The sequence below is a fragment of the Eurytemora carolleeae genome, unplaced genomic scaffold (genome assembly GCF_000591075.1).
Source record: "Eurytemora carolleeae unplaced genomic scaffold, Eaff_2.0 scaffold171, whole genome shotgun sequence".
Taxonomy (NCBI): Eukaryota; Metazoa; Arthropoda; class Copepoda; order Calanoida; family Temoridae; genus Eurytemora; species Eurytemora carolleeae.
Genome location: NW_019396135.1, coordinates 232,412 through 257,203, shown reverse-complemented (window position 1 = coordinate 257,203; position 24,792 = coordinate 232,412). Strand labels below are relative to the sequence as shown.

Sequence of the window (24,792 nt, the reverse complement as noted above, 5' to 3'; positions counted from 1 at the left end):
AAAAGCTCATTAACCATTAAATTCTTCAAAATATCCTTTCAATGTTTCTTGAAACTAGATTTACAAAATTTCCTAAACTTGTTGAGAATAATTGAAAAATGTATAAACAGCATAATCAGAATATTTCTTGGAAAATATAATAACAAACCTTTAGTTTATACAATATACATACTTAAAGCCAAATATCAGTAAATATTAATAAACAGATTTAAAATTTATTTCTTTAGGATCCATTTTGTAAAAATGAATGCTTTATTCCACAATTAAAGTTGTTCATGACAATGAATATCGAAGAGGAATAAAACTAATCGTAGTTATTCATAAGTTAATTGAAAGATTTATACTACACAAAAATTCTGTACGTCTGGTAAAAAGATTGTTGAAAAAACAATGAAATATCATCAGTATTCAAATGTATATTTTTGTTTTTACCTGAAACCATTTGGATCTTTGGCCTCGAGGTTTTCAGCCTCTATCACGAGAACGTTTAGGATGACTATTGGAGGCTGAAACAAATAAAATTGTTGATAAAAAATCATTTTAAAAAGTATACGAAGAGAAAAATGTTTGAAGCTGGTTTCTACAAATCAAATTGAAACTGAGTTCTTTGCCACGAACTCTAATTTTCAATATATTTGGAATCTTTGACTATTTTTCCTAAAATAATTCAAAATTTGAAATACCAAAGGTCTATGGCATTGGGTTGCAAAGATATAATGCTGATAAAGGAACTCAAAAAGAATGAAAATTTAGAACGGTTGAACATTCAGCCTAAATTGCATTAGATCAAATCTATGTGCAATGAAAAAAAATATAAGAATAATATCTAAATTATTATTATAGATCTATTTCGTACACAAAGGTAAAATGGTAGAATATGATAAGACAAAAACAAGAATAAAGTATAATATATAAATATAGTTTCTAGTCGGAACATAAAAATTTGATCATGGTTGCGATCTCATTATCATCAAAGTTGTTTAGAACAAAATTATCTTCTTTAACTTTAAGTAATTCATGAAGAATTGGTAATTTCCATTCTTGGTCTAAAGGAATATGATTGTATATCATATTTTGTTTCACGCAAAATTTGTTTAGATTTCTAGATTGTACATTACAATCTTGTGCAATAGATTCAAGATTTTTACGTAAAACAGTTCTTAGATCCTGTTTACTTAGATCTACTAAAAGTCGAATACATATAGCTTATGACAATTTGATAAACTGGTCACAAATTGTACAAAACGAGTGAATAAAACTGTTTTAATATGAGGAACATTAGAATATAACCCAGTTTTAAGTCATTCTAAGTTAATTCAACCCCTAGCATCTCATATCCAGATTGCGTCAAGTATATTTCAAGGGATAACAAGGGAAATTTCAAGGGATAATAAAGTAAATTTCAAGGGATAATAAAATAAAATAATATCCTTACAGAGCATTGAAATATAAGATATACCTTTACATCTCCTGCAACATTAACTAACTGTACATGCAGTTTTTGATTCACGCCGAATGCATCCTGAATTAGATAAGTTAGATAAAGATAAAGAACTAAAAAAATTAGTTAAATTAGATAATTATAATTAATTAAGAAAGCCATAAATTTTGATTTAGTTTAAAGATAAATTAGATAAAGATAAAAAAGTCACAACCTATAAATTTAAAAAGTTCTGAAAAGTAATGAGTTTATACCATAACTTTTCAACGCGATGTCGTAAACTTTTCATTTTTTAAAACTATAAAACCTGCTCAAATAGTCAACCTTTGAAACATAAAACAGCTTTAAGTTGCAAATATAGATATCAGCAAATTAGAGTCTGGGGTGAGTAATCAGTTCTGTTCTTTCTTCAAAATTGTAAAGATGAGAAAAAGTAAATATTTTGTAAGAAAAACTTTGTTTTAGCATGTCTACTTATATCATAAAGTTATAAATTAAGTTATAAAAAGTTATTTTTAAATGTGTATAATATATGCAACTATATGCTTAGAAAATCCGGGTGTTATATTCTTAAATATAAAAAAAATGCTGAAACTAATATTTTATATATGATATCTAAAACAATTTGGGAAGTAATATTTCAATCCAAAATTGGTGAAAAATACAATGACCAAAATGAAATTATAAAAATACCTTCGCATACGCTAGCAGTTCATCTTGTATCTGGGTAAACTGGAAACTAAAAATATTCAGAATTTATTTAATGAAATATTAATTGTTTATGTAAATTAAAATATTTTTTCTTTTCGATAACTACTGGAGGCGAATCAAGTAATGTCCTCAAAAATAAAGAGAAATCTCGAAAATTCATAAAAAAAATAGCAACAATATCTCAAAATAACATCACAATTGCAGTTCACAGATCACAATTGCATATACTCCATAAATCTAAAATCTGATATAATTTTACATGATTGAGATTTATGGTTTCGAATAAAGGAATTGAGTTTTTGCCTCAAACTCAAATTGTATAATTCCTATATCTTTGCAACCTGATGCTGTAAACCAATGATTTTTCAAACTGAAACTATTTGATCTAATAGAATTCAAAATATGATATATTAGAGGTATACAGACATTGGGTTGCTAAGATGTAAGGTAAAAAAGTGAGATTTTGTGGCGAAAACTCATTTCCTTTAACTAAAATCAAATAGATCCAGACCGGGTATAATTTGAAGTGTGTCGTCGCCATGGCCTCATACTTTTTTTGTAGTACTATTATAGACATTGTAAATTCAAAACTGCATCACGCTTGTTTCTAGAATTACATTAAAAGGAGTAATTGGCCAAATCCTGATAGATATTTTCATGAGAGCGTGCTGAATAAAGCTCACTGTTCATTTCTTAAGACCCAGGGGAAAAGTGAATCTTATTTTTCTAGTAGAAAAGGAAATAATATTGAGATTAGATTGGTTGTTTTGTGTAGAGATAATTTCTGTATAATAGACTAATCATTTCCTATCAGTATTACACAATATATAGGTATATATATTATGAGGAACAGCAAGATAAATGTTTTGATAAAATAATAATATTAAATAAAATATCAAAATAAGAAAAAAACCTAAGTAAAAAAAAACAAAGGAATTGAGTTTTTGTCACAAACTTAAATTTTCTTATTCCCATAGCTTTGAATCCTGATGGTGTAACCCTGTGATATTTCAAACAACTTAGCTTAATTGATCTTACAGGATTTATAGTTTGAAATATCTAAAGTCTACGACATTAGGTTGCAAGGATATAGGGGTTAGAAAATCTGAGTTTGCTGCAAAAACTCAAATCCTTTATTTGAAAGTATCTCTATACTACAGTTAATATTTGGCTTGTGTGTCAGTTTGAACCCTATTAACGTCTAAAAGATGAACCGATCTCTCATGGACCCCAGTGGATGTTTGAGGACCGTCAAAATGTTGACCGTCTAAAAACTCTAAAACTATAGTGTTCTCCAGGACCAGGAACAACTTAACACTGGAATATAGCAGCTAGTAACCTTATCTTTCCCTGTTAAGAAAGAAAAAAACTTACAGTTCTTTTATAAAAAAAAGAGCAAAACTGTTTACCAAGTTAACAATCCAATTATGGGTATTTAAGCTAGATTGTAAGTTACGTTTGTTTAAAAATCACCTTGGATTAAAAAAGTGAAAAAATGCACTTCTCTCCTTTACAAAACATAAACGTCAATCTTTTTAAAATAAATACATCTAGAAGTGTTTTAACTCTCAATTAATCGATGTAATGGGGTGAAATAAATCTTAAGTTTGAAAGGATCAAAAGTTTTACGACTTAAAGAAAAATTAATTTTGACTAAATTTTGAAAAGACGGTTCCCTTGATTAATAACTAATTGATGTAATCTTCTTTTCTCAAAAGCTTCTTATCTTAATTGAGAAACCCAATCTATTTGCTTTCAGTAATAATTAAATTAGGAAATTGAAGATAGATTGATTAGTGAATAGACTGTTGGAGGGATTGATTGATTGATTGCTTGGTTAGTGGATAGAATGTCGGAGGAATTGATAGATTGATTAGTGGATATATGACTGTTGGAGAGGTTTATAGATTAGTGGATAGACTGTTTAAGGGATTTATTGATGGATTAGTTTGATAGACTATTGGGGGATTGATTGATTAGTGGGTAGACTGTTTGAGGGATTTATGGGTGGATTAGTGCATAGACTCTTGGAGGGTTTTATTGATATATTAGTGGGTACACTCTTTGATGGATTTATTGAATGATTAGTAGATAGACCATTGGATAGATTTATTGATTGATTAATAGATAGACCATTGAAGGGATTTATTTAATGATTAGTGTATAGACTGTTGGAGGGATTTATCTATTGATTAGTAGATAGACCATCGGAGGGATTTATTGATTGATTAGTAGATAGACCATCGGGGGATTTATTGATTGATTATTAGATAGACCATTGGAGGGATTTATTGATTAATTAGTAGAAAAACCATTGGAGGGATTCATTGATTGATTAGTGGAAAGACCATAGGAGGGATTTATTGATTGATTAGTAGATAGACCATTGGAGGGATTTATTGATTGATTAGTAGATAGACCATTGGAGGGATTTACTGATTGATTAGGAGATAGACCATTTGGAGGGATTTATTGATTGATTAGTAGAAAAACCATTTGGAGGGATTTATTTATTGATTAGTAGATAGACCATAGGAGTGATTTATTGATTAATTAGTAGATAGATTATTGGAGGGATTTATTGATTGATTAGTAGATAGACCATAGGAGGGATTTATTGATTGATTAGTGGAAAGACCATAGGAGGAATTTATTGATTGATTGGTGGAAAGATATAAATCTTAACTTTAAAGAATGAGAGTTGTTTGTTTTGTTGGTTAAAAGAATCGGTTGGTGATTTTTAGCTTAATAAATTGTGTACATAAATCTAATTGTGTACATAAATCTAATTGTGTACATAAATCTAATTGTGTACATAAATCTAATTGTGTACATACATCTAATACATCTAACAATACATAGTCCATACCTATTAGCTCCTAATTTATGTTGAATGGTGTACAGTACCTCTACATATAACTGCTCCAACTAAAAATATAAAAATGCTTATTTTTAATTCTAATACAGAGCTGAGTTAAAAATCCGTTTTTCTTTACCTATTGGTTATGCTATGATAAAACAAGGTATTATAAAAATTGATACATTTTTTTTGATCTTTTAGAAATGTGGCAGCACTTTTTTATATTTCAAAGTTAATGAAGATTTGAAATATTTGTATAGAAAACTTTTGACACAGGAACTGAGTTTTTGTCACAAACTCTGATTTTCGAATCTCTATATCTGTACAACCCGATGTTGTAGACCCTTGATATTTCAAACTATGAATTCTGTTAGATCAAAGTGTCTAAGTTTGAAATATAAAATGTTTAAACTATCAGGTTGCACAGATATAGGCATTAGAAAGTTTGACTTTGTGGTAAAAACTCAATTCCTTTTATAGTTTAAATCTGGACAAAAAGTAGTTGTTTTTATTTACGGATAGACACGTTCCACATTTAGAAAATCCAGGTATAAAAATATTTATTTTCACATAGCATATAAATAAAAAGAAAACAAAGGAATTGAGTTATTGCCACAAACTCAAATTTTTTAGTCCCTTTATCTTTGCAACGTCATGGTCTAAACCTTTGATATTTCAAACTCAAATTATTTGATCTAACAGAATTCATAGTTTGAAATATCAAACGTCTATGACATTGGGTTGCATTGAAATAACGATATGAAAATCAGAGTTTGTGGCAAAAACTCAGTTCCTTTGTCTCTCAATTTTAATGTTTATCGTAAAAACCTGTCTTATGCCTGGGGCTAACAATTTTAAAATCCCAACACCTCCTGAATAATGATCATTACCTCGGGTTTTGGAAGAGAAAATGCAATTTTCGGAGAAGGGTAGCAGAGATCTTCATACAGCTTGTTTTCATCCTCGCCCTCCTGAAATAATGATAATTTACCATTTTGTTTTTAATGTCAGGCTGGTGGACAATTTTTAAAAAACTTTGGATTTATTTCTCATTGTGAAATAATTACGAAAAAACTCAAAAAAAATTACAATATTTGTTTTGGGTAATTCTTTTTAATCTTGACCGACCAAAAACTCCCTCTGAAGCCACATGATGTTCAAAAAAAGATTGGTTCAATTGGGTTCAGCCGTTTTGATTAAAAGAGACGAAACGCTAATGGGCCAAGAATACATTTAGCTAAAAAATTTAAAAAGACGTAAACTATTAATCTTTCTGAATTACAATTTTCTTTTATCTAATTTGTCAATTTGTTTCATGTTAACAATAATCCTATTTAGTGTGTTAAAAAATATTTTTGATAAATTTGTTTGTTGCATGCGAATTGACCAGTCTAATCTCAAGAGAAATTAAGGTTCCAAAATGGCGACCTCATGACTCTTGTAGTTTATTTTATCAACACAAGAGTGAAGAATCGAATGAAGGAATTTTAAAATTGACATTTTTAATTGAAACATTTCAATTTTTCAATAAATCAATTTTGTTTTTAATATCTTAACTTACCGAAAACAGAATGTTAATTAATTCTGTTCATTATTTCGAACAAAATATTCTTAACTTCGAATTGTGTTTTCTACCAGTGTAAATAGTATAAAGCTACCTTTTCATCATTGTGTTTATCTCTCTCCACCCAATCGTTTATCAAGGTGGCAAAATTTTCAAAAAACCTTCCATCTGTTTCAGCAATCCTGAAATAGAGTTTATTATAAAGGGACTTCTAAAGCGTAATGTTCCTTAATGTAAATGGTATGAAAATCTCTTTCAATGTATCTGCGGTCTTTTATACTTATATAGATGATCTAAAATTAATAACAGTCAATTTTCAAACACAAAAATAGGAATATCTCATTAAACATTGATCAGACGTTGAATTAAAGGTACAGATATGAATCGAACACGACGCGTCACTCCATTACTTGATTAAGACGTAAAGGACATTTTTTTTACTGTTTGTTTTAACATTACTTACCCCGTCCCAGTTTCCAGAGATTGAGGCCATTTTTGTACAGCTTCCTGGTTCAACATTAATTTCATAAAAGCTTTAAAATGAGTTGGCTTAGCATAACGGAGTATTATTTTTTATTTATATTTGTAACCTGCATCACTAATGATACAGGGCAGTTTAGATTTGTAGCAATACTAAATATCATACTGAATAAAAGACTTTTGTCATGGCTTCCTACTTTTCATCATTTGATCCCGATATCCACTGTGACAACTTTTAAATACAAGAATAAGTGCTTGATCCCTCAATTTTAGTTATCCCTCATGGTGCGATTACCACGAGAAATTAAACAAATTAAATCGATCCGTAAACTTGATCCCGAGGTTCACAACACAACAGTTCATGACCTCTGCTATATACATTTATGCTAGCATTACTGCTACTAGTACTGCTACTGCTAATATTATTATTCCTGCTACTGCTACAATTACTGCTAATATTATATTATTATTCCTGCTACTGCTACAATTACTGCTAATTATTATTATTATTCCTGCTATTGCTACAATTACTGCTAATATTATTATTCCTGCTATTGCTACAATTACTGCTAATATTATATTATTATTCCTGCTACTGCTACAGTTACTGCTAATATTATATTATTATTCCTGCTATTGCTACAATTACTGCTAATATTATATTATTATTCCTGCTATTGCTACAATTACTGCTAATATTATATTATTATTCCTGCTATTGCTACTAGTACTGCTTCTGTTAATATTATTTTTCCTGCTATTACTACAATTACTGCTAATATTATATTATTATTCCTACTATTGCTACAATTACTGCTAATATTATATTATTATTCCTGTTATTGCATACAATTACTGCTAATATAATATCATTATTCCTGTTATTGCTACAATTACTGCTAATATTATATTATTATTCCTACTATTGCTACTATTACTGCTAGTATAATATTATTATTCCTGAAATTGCTACAATTACTGCTAATATTGCTAATGTATCTGAAATTAATTCCTTGAATGTTGGGAAATGAAGCTGTGAACGAAGAAGATTGGGAGAAACAGGAACAGATATAGATTCAGATCTAAATAGAAAAGGAATTGACTCAAATTTACAAATCTCTAAATCTGCAGCTGGATGGTGTTAACCAAGGAGTATGAAATAGAAGGGAGATATAACTGACGGGCCCCGCCGTACCATATGATTATACATGCTTTGCAGACGGTACTTCATTTCATTAAAATATATTTGTCTGATGTAACTGCGTATACAATAACCTATTCTAAATATTTCTTATACAAATGAAGTACCCGTCTGCCAAGCATTGTATAATCATTTGGTAGGGCGGGCCGCGTCAGTTGCATCTCCCTTTAATTTCATACTCCTTGGTGTTAACCTTTGCTATATTAAACTTTGACTATCTGATTTAGCAGAATTCATAGTTTGAAATATTTATAGTCTAGGACAAGGGAAGGATATAAGTATTAGATAAGATGTTGCAATTCCTAAACAAACCAAATATGTTCAAAACTGATATATTTACATTATTCATACAATGTTTTTAAAAATAAAATAGCATTTGCATTTATACAGTTTCAATTTTAGAGGTCTTATAGTTGGGATAAAGCCTAGTTACTAAGAATTCAAAATGTGAAAATCATAAAAAAACAGTTTTGAACTATAAATATATTTAAAAATCGTTACATTAAATAGAAATATATTTCCGTCCCAATGCCATGGCATACAAAAGTTTAGGTATGCATCTTTTCAATTTACTTTTATTCTGGTGAGCACTCTGTATCAGATTAATAATAAAAAAGCAATCTGCCTTTTACAAGGTATTAAAGCAAGGTATAGTTTAGGTATTAAAGCAAGGTATAGTTTAGGTGTTAAAGCAAGGTATAGTTTAGGTATTAAAGCAAGGTATAGTTTAGGTATTAAAGCAAGGTATAGTTTAGGTACCTTGAAAATGTTTGCAGGGAATTACCCCAGGTCGGCACCTTCTGTTGAGATTTAAAGGGCGGCTCCTAAAAATAAAAATTTTAAAGGGATAGTTCGCGAAATTGCTAAAGACTTTTTGAACAAAACAAAATTCAAGCTCATGAATCAAATCTCAATGTAGCAACAACAGATTAAGCAGAACTTTTGCTGTTACAAAAACTGTTTTAGTTTTTTGTGAGGTCTAGTATAACCAAACAAAAAAAAAGGTTCAAGATTTTGAAAATGAATATTTATTTTGAGATTTATTTTCTAATATATCCTATATTAAAATCATAAAGTTAACAGGTGTTCTTGTAATTTAAATCATGAATTATACATAAACCGATAGTGTACCTAGACCTGTTAGTTGCTCAAGTTGTTTAACGAAGCACGTGAGGGTAAAGCGCAAACATAAAAATCAAAAATGTTATAGAAAATTTTGAGACTTTAACAATTTTTATTTATTATTTATAAACTGTGTTATAAACCGCGGGGCTTTAGCATCATATTTTAATATCTACAGGGTTACCCACAAAGGATTAGACTTCAACTACTGTACAAATTTTAAATGTAAATTTGGTTCCATGTGGACATAAGTATTTTTTTCTGTGCCAGATAGTTCATAAAACATTAAAGGCTAAATTTAAATACATAATATATACAGTTAAACTCATTAATTTGAACACATCGGAAGAATTTATAAAATGTCGTCTTTTTACTTAAATATGCCGCTGAGAGTTACAGGATTATGTTGCGCCCAACCAAGGATGTAATGCAAGGAAAGTTATTTCAGAAGTGTACATATCTTTTGTACTGCAGTGTTCTGTCTCTGGGCGGTAATGTAAACACAAGACGGATGTCAAAGCCTGACATGGGATCCATCTTTCACATAAAAAAAATCAATGAAATATTCTGGTCATAGGAAATTATAATGTGAATTATCAAAATTATCAAAATTTAATGCTTTTAACCTCCTCGGATACTAAACGAACACTGATGCATCTATTCTTGTTTACAAATGTCGTCCAAAGAGAACTGGTTTCAATGTGTACGCAGAGTATGCACGACCGCAATTAACTTTCCTTGCATTACACCCTTGCGCCCAACTATCTAATGTTTAGGATAGCATGTTTCGTGTATTTCAGGGCTATTTTATCTTCACAAAATTTAATTTAGAAAACTTTTATTTTCAATAAAACAAAACAAAAACTTTGATTATGCTTTAGTGAACTATATATATCCCTGTTAAGCTTCTGACAGAAAACTTAGGAAGATACAACTGACAGCTTCAAATTCAAATTCAAGGCTACATTATATAAATTCTCCCGATGTATACATGTAAATGAATTTAACTGTATATAATTATAATTAATCATATTTAAACAAAAGAATTATAATAAAAATTTAAAACACAATTGATGGTTTCATTTCATTTTTAAAAAGCGCATTATACACAGTTCGTGGATTTTTTCATTATGTTTTTGTTTAATCAGATTAATTACTTCACGTTCACATATAATCTTTATTCATTTTGTACGGGACTTCAATTTTTTGATTACTTTTTAGAACTCCAATTATAAACTTTCGTTGATTAGGTTCGAATAGAATTATTTGGTGATTTCTTAAATAAGGATAATTAGGAGAATTATAGTCTCCAAAGTATAAATGTGGACTTGTCAATATTATTACTGGGATTGTAAGCGTTATTTCAAGTGACCCTCCTCCGTGCAAAGATGGCAATGCCCGATTTAAAATTAAGGGTTCCCTTGAAATCTTACAATGATCAAAAATGTGAGAGATACCTTTTCTTTGACTTAAATGTGCTTAATTCTGATGATTTCTTAATTGTTATTAATTAGCAAGAAATGCACAAGTACATTTCGCAGAAAACATGCAAATGAATGTAAACAGTTTAGAGAAACAAAAACCAAACCAGATAGCTAGATCAAATTTGATAAGACAGTTGTATATATAAGGGATTGTCATCTTTGCATGGAGGGTCACTTTTAAGGTCAGGAGGAAGGTTGTATACTGACCGCAAGGCTGCCACATCTCTGCCTGGTTCCAGGAAAGGTTGGTTTGAAGCCTGGAACAGGGGAACGGGAAGGAGAAACAGGAAACTGTTTAGATTCAACCTTCCCACCTACAAGTAAACATATACATACACTTAAACTTAACACTTCTTTAACTAGAGCTTCAAACCCTCAAAATTTAAATAAATTCACAATAACTACGTCTCTAACTTTAATTAACGTCGTTAAACTCTGTTTTCCTACCCTGAGCTAAAGTATATTTGTATTGCTAAATCTACCCAAGGCTGGATCATATTTGTTTCTAAACCTACCCTGAGCTGGAGTGTATATATATATATATATATTCCTAAACCTACCCTGAGCTGGAGTATATATATTCCAAAACCTACCCTGAGCAGGAGTGTATATATTCCTAAACCTACCCTGAGCTGGAGTGTACATATATATATATATTCCTAAACCTACCCTGAGCTGGAGTATATATATTCCAAAACATACCCTGAGCTAGAGTGTATATATTCCAAAACCTACCCTGAGCTGGAGTGTATATTTTCCTAAACCTACCCTGAGCTGGAGTGTATATATTCCAAAACATACCCTGAGCTGGAGTGTATATATTCCAAAACATACCCTGAGCTGGAGTGTATATATTCCTAAACCTACCCTGAGCTGGAGTGTATATATTCCAAAACCTACCCTGAGATGGAGTGTATATAGTCCCAAACCTACCCTGAGCTGGAGTGTATATATTCCAAAGCATACCCTGAGCTGGAGTGTATATATTCCTAAACCTACCCTGAGCTGGAGTGTATTTATTCCTAAACCTACCCTGAGCTGGAGTGTATATATTCATAAACCTACCCTGAGCTGGAGTGTATATATTCCTAAATATACCCTGTGCTGGAGTGTATATATTCCTAAACCTACCCTGAGCTGGAGTGTATATATATATATTCCTAAACCTACCCTGAGCTCGATTATGTATATTCCAAAACATACCCTGAGCTGGAGTGTATATATTCCTTAACCTACCCTCAGCTGGAGTTTATATTCCTAAACCCACCCTGCTGAGCTGGAGTGTATATATTCCTAAACCTATCCTGAGCTGGAGTATATATATTCCAAAACGTACCCTGTGCTGGAGTGTATATATTACTAAACCTACCCAGAGCTGGAGTGTATATATTCCTAAACTTACCCATGAGCTGAAGTATATATATTCCTAAACCTACCCTGAGCTGGAGTATAAACCTACCATGAGGTGGAGTATAAACCAACCCTGAGCTGGAGCTGAAACCTATCCTTAGCTATGTATTCCTAAACCTACCTTGAGCTATGTATTCCTTAACCTACCCTGAGCGGGAGTGGAACATGTCGGTAAAAAAGGAACTCCACTAGGGCGCTTTAATCCCTCCGTGGCGAACGTGGAACATCTAAAAATCTTAAATTTAAACTTAGGATTAACAAGAAAGAAACAAAGCTGTAAAAATACACTTGTGATGATTGAAGAGGAAAAAATGAGCAAAAACTAAATAGGATTATCTTAAACACATTTGTATCATTTGAAACTTAATATGTTTTCAAATCTAATCCTTTTTATTTTCGTCGACAGTGACAATAAAACCGTCAATAAATGTAGATATTAAATATAAAATAATCTACGCAAGAATGAACCTCTCATCTTAAAAGTTTAAAGGCCGAGTTAGTGGTTGAAGGAAAAGAATGCATATTTTGCGGAGAGGGTCCAGACAAATCTGGAAAAGAATCTGCAACATGGTTACCGACAATAACACAAAGTTACCCACAAAGATACAAGGTTACCCACAAAGATACAAGGTTTTCCACAAAGATACAAGGTTACCCACAAAGATACAGGGTTACCCACAAAGAAAGAACACAGGGTTAACATCATAGAAACAGAGTTTTCTAATTTTCTAATCCTTATATTTTTTACAAATTTGAGCCAAACGGTCAAGGGGACCATGAGTTATGATCGGACATACAAACAAACAGATATTTTTGCTTTATATGTTAAAAAACTAATGTATAAATGTAAAATTAAAAATGTATGGAAAAAGCAGAACCAGATTGACCTGATAAATAAACGCAACTTGTCTCTTTAAGTAAACGCAACTTGTCTCTTTAAGTAAACGCAACTTGTCTCTTTAAGTAAACGCAACTTGTCTCTTTAAGTAAACGCAACTTGTCTCTTTAAATAAACGCAACTTGTCTCTTTAAGTAAACGCAACTTGTCTCTTTAAGTAAACGCAACTTGTCTCTTTAAGTAAACGCAACTTGTCTTTTTAAGGGGGAACAAATTGCTGAGTTTTGACTGAATTAAGTTGAATACTCGACGAAAAGAATTATTAAGAAAATTAATTATTTTCTTTTCAATTTCATCCTTGCAAAGATTTTGCTGTCGTTCAACAGAATTCAAAGAAAAGTCAATTCTAATGATTTTTTATTTAATCCTTGAGCTGGATTTCATTCATCATTTTACAAATATGTATACTATCTTGATGTTGTCTTAATATTTACATTATCTTGATGTTGTCGTAATATTTACATTATCTTTATGTGGTCTTAATATTTACATTATCTTTATGTTGTCGTAATATTTACATTATCTTTATGTTCATTCATTCATTCATATATTTATTCATCTACAAAGCCTGAGATATTACAAATAAGCAATCACAATTTACTCTGCAGTTTGGACCCGCCTAACCAGGGTTGGTTGTTTTGAGTGGTTGGCCCGAAGTTAATTAACGATACTGAATATAATTGGTTACACATATCAAGATATGTTTTTGGATAGGTAAGGAGTTGATTGGAAGGAAGGAGATTGTAGGGTGATCTGTGGCAGGGTGAGATCAGAGGGATTTTTATGTAGAGATAAATTAAAATACAGGGTATTAATGATGGTTGTTACCGAAACAGAAATAAGATGATAAAGTTTCAGTTATTTTAGTTTTTTTATATAAAATTTATTCACACGATATACAGCTAGGTTTTTCGTTGTCTTAATATTTACATTATCTTTATGTTGTCTTAATATTTACATTATCTTGATGTTGTCTTAATATTTGCATTATCTTTATGTTGTCGTAATATTTACATTATCTTTATGTTGTCTTAATATTTACATTATCTTTATGTTGTCTTAATATTTATATTATCTTTATGTTGTCTTAATATTTACATTATCTTTATGTTGTCTTAATATTTATATTCTCTTTATGTTGTCTTAATATTTACATTATCTTTATGTTGTCTTAATATTTAAATTATCTTTATGTTGTCTTAATATTTACATTATCTTTGTGTTGTCTTAATATTTACATTATCTTTATGTTGTCTTAATATTTATATTATCTTTATGTTGTCTTAATATTTATATTATCTTTATGTTGTCTTAATATTTATATTATCTTTATGTTGTCTTAATATCTATAATTCAAAATTAGCATTTACAAGAAAGTGTAGGATGCCCCTACTTTAATCATTGATCGAAAGGTAGATGGGTTTTATATTCAAATTTAAAGGGCTCATAAATAAAATCAAGATCTGTGGATCGGCTTAAAAAGTATCCAAGACAAACGTTCCCTGCTTCGACTAAATTACTCAATTTATTTTTATTGTAGGTTGGAAATTAGAATTAAACACTGAAACGACGAGACACCTCTTTCAATCCCTACTTAACAAGGAATTATCTTTTTTTTATTTTTTATTTTCAGACAAATGTCCAAATCAGGAGGGGCAGGCTCAAATACCCAGAAATTAAAAGGCAGGCATTTTCATATTAGTAAAGGCAAATTTAGAAAGTTCAGATTTGATCATTTGAATTTCCGAGCCGGGTCAACCTTTCCTGTCCCAGTTTGTTCTGTACCGCACGGACATTGGGTTTAAAAAGCAGACAATCAACAGGACCAGCCGGTGCAACAAGGTTGGCGCGGTCAGACTTTATGCTTCATATATGATGAATTTACTTTTACTAAAGGGGCAGAGGTGCGTGTGATATAAAGCAAGAAGAAGTGCAAAGTGCAAAGTAAATAACTGACAATATTTAGTTCCACCACTTCCTCTTGCAGTTTATTAAATCCTACTAGCTTCAGAATACAGATAACAAAGAATAAATATATTATGTACCTTTTTAGGTTTGTTTTGTTTGACATAATTAGTTGTTGCATTTTCAATTTATATATGTGTGAAAATTACAAAATTGCTTCAGTTGTATAAATTATTACGAAATTCTAAATGAAATGTTTAGAAGGAATGGTAATTGTTATTAGTCCATACCTCCACATGATTGTCATAAGTTTTTCAATCACAGAAAAAAACGACGTCTCGTGTAGTCGTGCCTTAGTTTTTAAGCTTAATATTTAAAGCGAGTTTACATATTTTAATCCATGTTAAACATTTTTTTTCTTTCTTTCTTGATCAGATTATTTTTTTTTCGGAATTGCACAATACTCGCGTTATTTCTGAGAAATCTATTCAACACTTCTTCATGTTAATCTGGCATCTTTCTATCTTAAATCTTAAATTTATTATCATAAATTAAAAAAGTCTAGGATTTGAACTATAATTGAATCTTCGGTTTGTTTTACAAAAACCTAAGCAAACCATGAAAAAAATAGCGGAAGAATCAAGCCAAGCAGTTTACGACACGGTTTCAAGTGATATCTAATTTATAAAGTGGAATGTACGATTCACAACGATTCCCTTACACCTGTATCTGAGCAACAGTGGAGAAGATATTGTCGTTTTTCTTTCTTAAATAAGTTTAGTTCTACCTTTGCTTCTCTAGCTGAAATCTGCACTTTTCCTCCAGAGAAAACAAATTGTAAAAAATCGATTTTTCGAATATCTAAATAATGGTTTTGATCAGAAAAGGGTTAGATGGATACTGTTGTTGCACCGGCCACGACGCTCTAGGCAGGGTTAGTAAAAATAATAAGCAGACCCTTTAATTATTGATTTTTTAGAACGATGTTTGGAGAAGTTGATTGGATTTCAAGATTTGGAATATAACTACTTAGGAACTGGCTTCTTAAAAACTAAAATTGATAATTTAAAAAAGAAATTTTCAGAATTTAATCAGATTTACATGAAAGATTATCTTGTATAGTAAGTCTAGATAAAGAAGAGGGGAACAGGGAGACAGCTAAACCCTGGAGTAGCTGTGAACAAGAGTGTAGACGATGTTCAAAGGTTAGTATACCCCTCCCATCATCCCCCCCTCCCCTGCTAAACCCTGGAGTAGCTGTGAACAAGAGTGTAGACGATGTTTCAATTCCTACAAATCAAAATTATTTTTGTCAAAAATATGAGAAGAGCTCAAAATACATTTATGAATTTCTGGCACTAATAAGAGGTCAAGGATTTTACAATCAAAAGTCAGAATTAAAAATTTATTTAATCGAGTTCTTCATCCAATCTTATTCAGTTGTAAATCAAATTTAGAAATTATAAATACAAACCATGTCATTTTAATATAAATGTTTAAATCAATTTTTATAGTGATACAATGTTATGAATTTCATTTATCAAAGTAAACCCCTTTTTAGGTTATTGGAGTTCTGTTAGCCGCAGTTTCAGGGATCAATTATTTATCAAAACTTCATAATATTGCTGTAATTTCAGACCCTCTCTCCTGACTTTAAAATATATGTTGGGATAATTTTAGAACAAAGAAAGGAGATAAATTAATTTCTTTTCAATGAATTAACCAATCTTTAATTAATTTAACTATATTTCATTGATTAACAAGTAACAACTGCAGCTAACCTTACTAAGATTTAAATCTTAAATTCAAAGTTATGACTATATCAAGCACGTATGGATCAAGTTAAACGTTTAGAGCTATTTCACGCAAAAGTTTTCACCTATGGTCATTCACTTTCTTTCTTTTGTAATTTTAACGTATATCTTTTCTTACTTTCTTATTTTTTCTTTTTAATCATAGAAACGTTTATTCAATGTTTTATTTTATGCAGAAGATACATTAAGAGATGATTAATAAAAGGTGGGGGGCTTTGGGGACAGGACTCTGTCCCCTGCAAGGTTATATAGGTTTTAAAAATTACAGATGTCATTTCACTAAGACTGTCCTGAGATCGAAATTTTTGTGTAGAGTATCAGTAATCTTGAACGCTTTATATTGATTTCCAATGTGGGCGCTTTTAAAGTTGAGGATAAATGCTAGATCCCTCGAATACAGTTATCCCTTCAGAGCTGAAAACTTTAGAATGGTGGATATCGAGATTAATGCGTGATCCTCTCTTTTTCTTAATATCGAGACTAATCTAATCTTGTACTTGTATCCTGAAAAGTGTATAAAATTCAACCAATCAGAGTCGCGTATATTTGAAATTTTGCGCGCAATTTCAGATTATATACAGAAATGGCAGGAACTCTCTAATTTAGAAAACCCGGTTTTTGATATTTCTCTACTTTATTCAAGAAAGAATGGTTAAGAAGTAAATCAAAAGTGTGTCCATTGGATACTCAGATTAAGTAATCGGGATTAAGGATATCTCATTCTTAAGTTTTCAGCTCAGAGTATAACCACAAGTGTACATAAAAAGGGATTAAACTAATCCGTAGGTCTCCATAAGATTAAGATTATTCCAAGATTGACACCACAAAAGTGTTGAATTTTGTATGTTCCATTCTGTTTTTAATGTTTTAATCGCTCCCTCTCTTAACACAATTAGAAATATAACACACTTTATTTATGTCAGCTGTGAAGCAATTAAATACAAAATTTCCTACGACAACGTAAGGTTTATCATTTTCCTGATTTAAAAAATAATAAAATTGTATTCTGGGGTCTTAGGAGTTTTCTTTACACTGTGCTCTGTAACCGTAAAGCTTGTGAAAAGTTTGGACCCTCTAAATATTATGTTAGGTAAATATTCTAGTTTGGACCCTGTAAATATTCTAGTTTGGACCCTCTAAATATTATGTTAGGTAAATATTATAGTTTGGACCCTGTAAATATTATGCTAGGTAAATATTATAGTTTGGACCCTGTAAATATTATGTTAGGTAATTATTCTAGTTTGGACCCTCTAAATATTATATTAGGTAAATATTATAGTTTGGACCCTGTAAATATTATGCTAGGTAAATATTCTAGTTTGGACCCTCTAAATATTATGATAGGTAAATATTCTAGTTTGGACCCTGTAGATATTATGCTAGGTAAATATTCTAGTTTGGACCCTCTAATATTATGTTAGGTAAATATTCTAGTCTGGACCCTGTAAATATTATGGTAGGTAAATATTCTAGTTTGGACCCTCTAAATATTATGCTAGGTAAATATTCTAGTTTGGACCCTGTAAATATTATGCTAGGTAAATATTCTAGTTTGGACCCTCTAAATATTATGTGAGGTAAATATTCTAGATACATACAATTTTATTAAAAATATTTAATCAAGCGTGAAACTACCATGCACTTTTTTGATGACAAATCTTAAATTTATCTTGCACCCGTGCTAGTTTTCTTTGATGCGATAAATTTAACTTTTATTAATTATTATTAAATTTTAAAATCAGTTTTAAATAATCTTTTTCATAATTTTTTTCTTTTTATATATATGAAGTTTTAATCTCTGTCTGTGTCTTTGTTTGTCCGATCATAACTCAGGAACCCCTGGACCTATTTGCCTCAAACTTTGATGGGTAACTCGGAATACCCAAGGGAATGTTATTAGCTTGGTTTTGAGATTCTAAGTCAAGATTGGGTGCACTTTCATGTTGAAAATTTAGTTTAATAGCGAAAATTTAGTTTCTCGGGAAAAATCATTCAAGTGCGGGTAAATGGCGGGAATAACTTTTTATAACTTTGGCAGCGCTGGGTTCCCAAGAGAGTTGTTTCTAAATAAAAACATGGCTTTCAAAATATTATAAAATCTCTAAAAAACAAGCAAAACACATTTTTTTTCTAAAGGTAAAAATAAAAAAGCCTTAAATCATACAATCCCATGAAATATCGAAAAACGTACAGATGGACTGTATTCAGCGGTTGAGATGCTTCTATAATCTAAATTAGCTCTCTAATTTCTTGTCAGTTAGTAGTCACGTGTTATACACATAAAAAAGTATCAATTATATTAAATCCTAATTTCCAATAATAACTTTATTTTTCAGAAACCTTCCCTTAACATCAAACTTAATAACGAATATAATTTTCGTTCACAGCTTTTAAATAGCGTGAAAATAGCGCGCTTGCAATCTTCGCCACAAACTAAAATGGTCTAATCCCTATATCATTGCAATCTTATTATGAAAACATTTGATATTTAAATATTATTTGATCTAGCAGGACATATTTTTCCTTAAAAGATTTTTTAAATCGCTCGTTAATCAACGATTGATTTTGCTTCGTTCGGCTTTTACATCACTCTTTTTCATAATTTCATAAAGAAAAGCTGCTGAAAATTAAATTTTGAATCACGCAAAACTTCGTAGATTTTTAGGAAGCTTCCTAAAAGCCTAAATTCCTTGGAAACCTAAAAAAAGATACAAACAATATCCAACTCTATCAATGCGCGCAATATTATGAAACTAATTTGAATTAAACTCAATTTAATCTATATATTTTTCAACAAAATTCAATGATATCTCTATTATTTAGAAACAGAGTCATTATTGAACCTTTGTTAAATTATATTTGATTATTTTCAATTTTCAATCAAAATGCAATTTTCATTTTCATATATTCTCAGAAATATTAGAAATTCAATGAGAGAACCTTGAGTTTAATTTTCCGTTGATTAGATTTTTTTTCGGAATAAATGACACTTATTTGCAAAGAGTTTGTTTAAATATGGACATCTCAAATAAGTTTTTAAATTTACAAGATTCTAAAATCAATGAAAATTGTTGAATACCAAAAAAAAACCAGCATATTATAAAGGAATGTATAATGTATTTTCAATTATGGCTTTTGATATAATATCATACTATTTATTGCACATTAAAATTACTACATTATATAGTATACATTTTATGCATATGTGTAGTACTGTAGGTTTTTTTTGTAGGATTTACTTAACATTTGATATAGGATTTACTCTACATTTAATATAGGTTTTACTCTACATTTAATGTTGGATTTACTCTACATTTAATATAGGATTTACTCTACATTTAATATAGGTTTTACTCTACATTTAATGTTGGATTTACTCTACATTTAATATAGGATTTACTCTACATTTAATATAGGTTTTACTCTACATTTAATGTTGGATTTACTCTACATTTAATATAGGATTTACTCNGGTGTTTTTTTGCCCTTAGAGCTAAGATAGGGAAATCTTATTTTATACATGTCCAGTTTTTCAAGGCCTGCCTCATCAAAAAAGCAGACCTCTTCAATGGTTAGGGTGTAATGGAGGATATAACAAAAAATTCAAAAAGTATGTCGGAAAAATGTTCAAAAATAAAGATTTTTACTTTTGACAAATATTTGCAATAACATCCATTTTTCAAGGGTATTTCAAGTATATAAATTTTATCCCTGTCGCTTTTTTTACAAAAAAGGTTATTAACCATTTCTAATTTTTTTGAAAAACCGACTAAATCCAACCCACCCTACGCATCAAAACAAGAATCAGTAAAATTTGTTCAAAACTATGAAGTCGGAAAATTTTAAGTTATTTAGAAAAAACCACAAGGGGGGGAAAGGAAAACACTCCCCCCCCCTTCAATATGGTTAATAGGGTTAAACCTAGGCTTTTTTATTCTTCTTCTCAAAAGTATGGTTTAATATATTGTACCCACAGTGACTTTTAAAATATAAATATGTCGCAATTTACATTTTAAAAATTTCTAAACAGAAAAACCTGTACATTTTTGACAATGTTAAAGATGAAACCAGTTTTTTAAAATATCTAGACATCCTAGACATATATCCCTTTCTCACTCCGATAAGGCATCATATATATACATTTAATTATTTTATATTTTTTTAAAAATTTTGCTTATATTTTTTGTTGTAAATACTCTCTAATAATAATGTATCGAAATAGTACAGCACAACTTAAAAATTAAAAACCTTTTTTTATTTTTCCAAATCCAACTCTATATGATACAGTTTTCTTAAAGTTTTGTAAAATATTGTTTAATATTTTAGCACGTGCCACAGTTCAGTTTGTTTTAATTCTTCCCATCCTAGCTCTTGTAAACCTGGATATGAAAGCAATCCGAGCTAACAGGTTGTATACATATATGAAATAATCATAGACTTTGAGATTTGCTCCTGAAGTCTTCGGTATCTTTTCTGAAACTCCCCATTAAACTTAAACCGTTGTGAACCGGACATGACACTCCATTAATAGGGGGTCACTTGAAATTACTCTTACAGTCCCTTTAAGTTACAATTGTTGCGGGGTATCCATAGTTTTTTCCCGTTTAATTTTTTTTTCTCAATTATTTAAAAAACGTTTGTCATTTTCAATATTTCAAGAACAAAAATTAAGAAAGAACTAATGAAAACTGAAATTTTATTTATATATTAATATAAATCTAAAATATCTCGATGTTCTAAAATTTTGGTTTTTAGATTTTACATTCTGATTCATGGTCTAGTGGGGAGCTTAACAGTTCTCAGCATTTTTATTGGATTTTCAAGGTATAGAAAACTTGGATTTTCAAGGTATAGAAAACTTGGATTTTCAAGGTATAGAAAACTTGGATTTTCAAGGTATAGAAAACTTGGATTTTCAAGGTATAGAAAACTTGGATTTTCAAGGTATAGAAAACTTGGATTTTCAAGGTACAGAAAACTTGGATTTTCAAGGTATAGAAAACTTGGATTTTCAAGGTACAGAAAACTTGGATTTTCAAGGTATAGACTACTTGGATTTTCAAGGTAAAGAAAACTTGGATTTTCAAGGTATATACAACTTGGATTTGCAAGGTATAGAAAACTTGGATTTGCAAGAATTAGGAATTTGAGCAAACATTTTCTATGACAAAGGAATTGAGTCTTTGTCATAAACTCGAATCTTCTAATCTCTATATCTTTGTAATCTGATGGTGTAAATCTTTATTATTTCAAACTTAGATTCAGTGATCTGCTGCAAGAATTTAGAGTTTGAAAATTCAACGTTCAATAGCATTTGGTTAAAAATATATAGGGGTCAGAAAATCAGAGTTTTTGACAAAAACATGGAGTTTTTGTCAAAAACTCTGATTTTCATGATTTGATTTATTTAATTTTGGTGTTTATGATAAGCTTTTCGCTAAAATATCAAATGACCGAAAGCGTTTTAACTTTAACTTTAACTTTTAACTTTGTTAAAACATGAGAACATATATTTTGCAAGAATAACAAAATTTTAAATTATTGTCTAAAGGCTGAGTGAAAAATACTTATTTTTCTTTCTAAAAATAGATTTTCTCATTTGTGGATTCTTTGTGAAAATACATTATAATGCTACAGATACATTTTGGAATTTGTTAGAATTGAACATTTGTCAAGAAAGAAAAACGACACCATCTTCGTCATCTCAACGATATCTCAAAAATATATTTTCCAGACTGCCTGTCGGCGACGCAGCGACCATTATATTCAGGTTCGTAAAATAAATTCATGGAAAAGTATAAACTTCAAACCTTTAACATTTAGATAAAAAGAAGATGAACAATTTTTATGTTTTTTTTTCTGGCAAAAATCCGTTCATTACTTTGAAAGAAAATGCCATTAATTTTTGATCGGTAGGATTATCTATTGTAGTATTCTCAAAAAAGGGAACACTCCCTTTAATTGTGACTAAAAAGTACGTTGACAATCGATATTAGATTGTTATTAAAAAATTCTTATCTAGAATCATATTAATCATACTAATACAATATTCATAGATTATACATACAAACATACCATACACTTTCATAACTAGAAGTTAACAATGTTTCTTTCAGTAGAACATTGTTTTTCCTACTTTTTTTAATACATTACAATAATCTCTTAATATGTGATGAAAACGCTAAAATCGAAAGAAACTTGTAGTTTAAGGAAGTCACTAGAGATCGTCAGAAATGATAGAATAATGAGTCTACTTTGAACATAATAGAGAAGAAATTCGATGTACTATCCATTCCTAGTTCAACCACTTTGGATAAATTTGTACGCTTTCATAATAGTTGTCTGATTATAAATAATAGTTTATAAATAGTTTTGAAATCGGAATGTTCATGGAATGGGAATACATGTTTTTATTAATTCCTAATTAGTTCTCCAGTTCTTGTTATGATAGCGAGCTGGTTGTTGCTGGGAGAACACTGTGGAGTTTATAGGTGAATATAGAACTTAACTAATTATATTTACATTATCTTTATNTTAAAGGGACTGCTCACGTCATTTAAAGGGACTTCTCACGTCATTTAAAGGTACTGCACGCGTCATTTAAAGGGACTACACGCGTCATTTAAAAGGACTGCACACGTCATTTAAAGATACTGTACACGTCATGTAAAGGGAGTGTACACGTCATTTAAAAGGGACTGCACAAGTCATTTAAAGGGACTGTACACGTCATTTAAAGGGACTGTACACGTCATTTAAAGGAACTGTACACGTCATTTAAAGGGACTGCACACGTCACTACAAAAGCAAACTTTTAAATTTATATAGTTTTGAAATGTATGCGTGCATACCTTCTAAAAGTTCAAAAACCTTTAAAGTTCAAGAAACATTTCTTGATCTTTTAACCATCAAGATCAGAATAAAATTAAATATTAAACTTTAAGATTTTCATTGTGTAAAAAAAATATAAAAGATAATAAATATTTCTTAATGAAAGTGTATACAACTAACAATGAGATTTTTAGGTTTTTCGTTGTTATTGTTCTTCTCTCTGGCGTTTTGTTAGGTATATTTTATACAATATATAACTAATCATTTAAGGAAGCATTAACAAAATATGAAAAAAAATCTAGATTAAAAAAAAATAGGTTGAGTTTTTCCTATTTTTTTTACTGTTTTATGTTTTTCTTTTTTGACCTGTTTTCCGTCTTTTAAAGTTTGCTGTGTTTCAAGTACAATTTTTTTCTTTTCTTCCGAATTCATTGTACAATGTACATGCATGTTAGAGGATAAAAATAATCTAAAACTGTATGAACATTTTACAGAAACATTTTGAGTGAATTTGTTCCTCATCGTTTTAAAATATTTGCACAATATTTCAAATTTGAAATTATTTGAATATTTTCAAAATTGAAATAAAGTGCTTATAATGTTTTCTATTCATATGTCAGACATTTCAAAACTTGTCAATATTATAAGAAGAATAGAATATTCATTCCAACCTTTTATAGAATTGTATAGACGTTTCGCATTTCTATCTCGATCTGCCGAATGTTATTACGGCGAAAAGAATCGTCTCAATTTAAGTTTTTTAATCAAGTTGTCGATGGACTTACACGAATTTTCTGGTTTATAAGAAAGTATGAACTCACTTTGATTTCGAATAATAAACGTTTTCTTATTTTGCCATGACATAACAAGTTTTTTTAATGGTAAATTTAAATATAGGACTATATATCCTATACAAACTTCAGGATATTAAAGTATCTGTGAAAGCATCAATAAAGAGAAAAAGAAAAAACTGTTTTTAAACTTTTCAAAAAAACCTGCAGTATGGGGTATATAAATAAATAATTAATAAAGAAGGATTCGAAGGTTTTAGGAGAAGGGGTGGGGGGG

General features: G+C 29.9%; 2 protein-coding genes across 6 annotated transcripts in view; one reads left to right on the top strand and one right to left on the bottom strand.

Moving 5' to 3' along the window:
• Nucleotides 1-24,792, bottom strand: part of LOC111695983 (uncharacterized) — a 48,471-nt gene that overhangs the window by 2,597 nt on the left and 21,082 nt on the right. The window contains exons 5-15 of the mRNA XM_023465481.1: nt 12,421-12,500; nt 11,071-11,177; nt 9,017-9,081; nt 8,069-8,138; nt 7,040-7,083; nt 6,671-6,758; nt 5,903-5,983; nt 5,022-5,080; nt 2,135-2,180; nt 1,460-1,522; nt 433-506 (exon numbers count right to left, since the gene is read on the bottom strand). Coding sequence (XP_023321249.1) covers nt 433-506; nt 1,460-1,522; nt 2,135-2,180; nt 5,022-5,080; nt 5,903-5,983; nt 6,671-6,758; nt 7,040-7,083; nt 8,069-8,138; nt 9,017-9,081; nt 11,071-11,177; nt 12,421-12,500 — 777 coding nt within the window. The remainder of the gene's footprint in view (nt 1-432; nt 507-1,459; nt 1,523-2,134; nt 2,181-5,021; nt 5,081-5,902; nt 5,984-6,670; nt 6,759-7,039; nt 7,084-8,068; nt 8,139-9,016; nt 9,082-11,070; nt 11,178-12,420; nt 12,501-24,792) is intronic.
• LOC111695975 (solute carrier family 35 member G1) overlaps nt 14,548-24,792 on the top strand; it is an 11,015-nt gene continuing 770 nt past the window's right edge. The window contains exons 1-10 of one of the 5 annotated variants that reach the window (XM_023465476.1): nt 14,548-14,854; nt 16,056-16,109; nt 16,199-16,281; nt 16,638-16,668; nt 17,909-17,980; nt 21,220-21,301; nt 21,649-21,717; nt 22,552-22,663; nt 23,322-23,384; nt 23,919-23,959. In XM_023465476.1, coding sequence (XP_023321244.1) covers nt 14,809-14,854; nt 16,056-16,109; nt 16,199-16,281; nt 16,638-16,668; nt 17,909-17,980; nt 21,220-21,301; nt 21,649-21,717; nt 22,552-22,663; nt 23,322-23,384 — 612 coding nt within the window. In that variant the 5' untranslated portion in view covers nt 14,548-14,808 and the 3' untranslated portion in view covers nt 23,919-23,959. The remainder of the gene's footprint in view (nt 14,855-16,055; nt 16,110-16,198; nt 16,282-16,637; nt 16,669-17,908; nt 17,981-21,219; nt 21,302-21,648; nt 21,718-22,551; nt 22,664-23,321; nt 23,385-23,918; nt 23,960-24,792) is intronic. The other 4 variants (XM_023465474.1, XM_023465473.1, XM_023465472.1 and 1 more) reach the window with 4 other exon arrangements.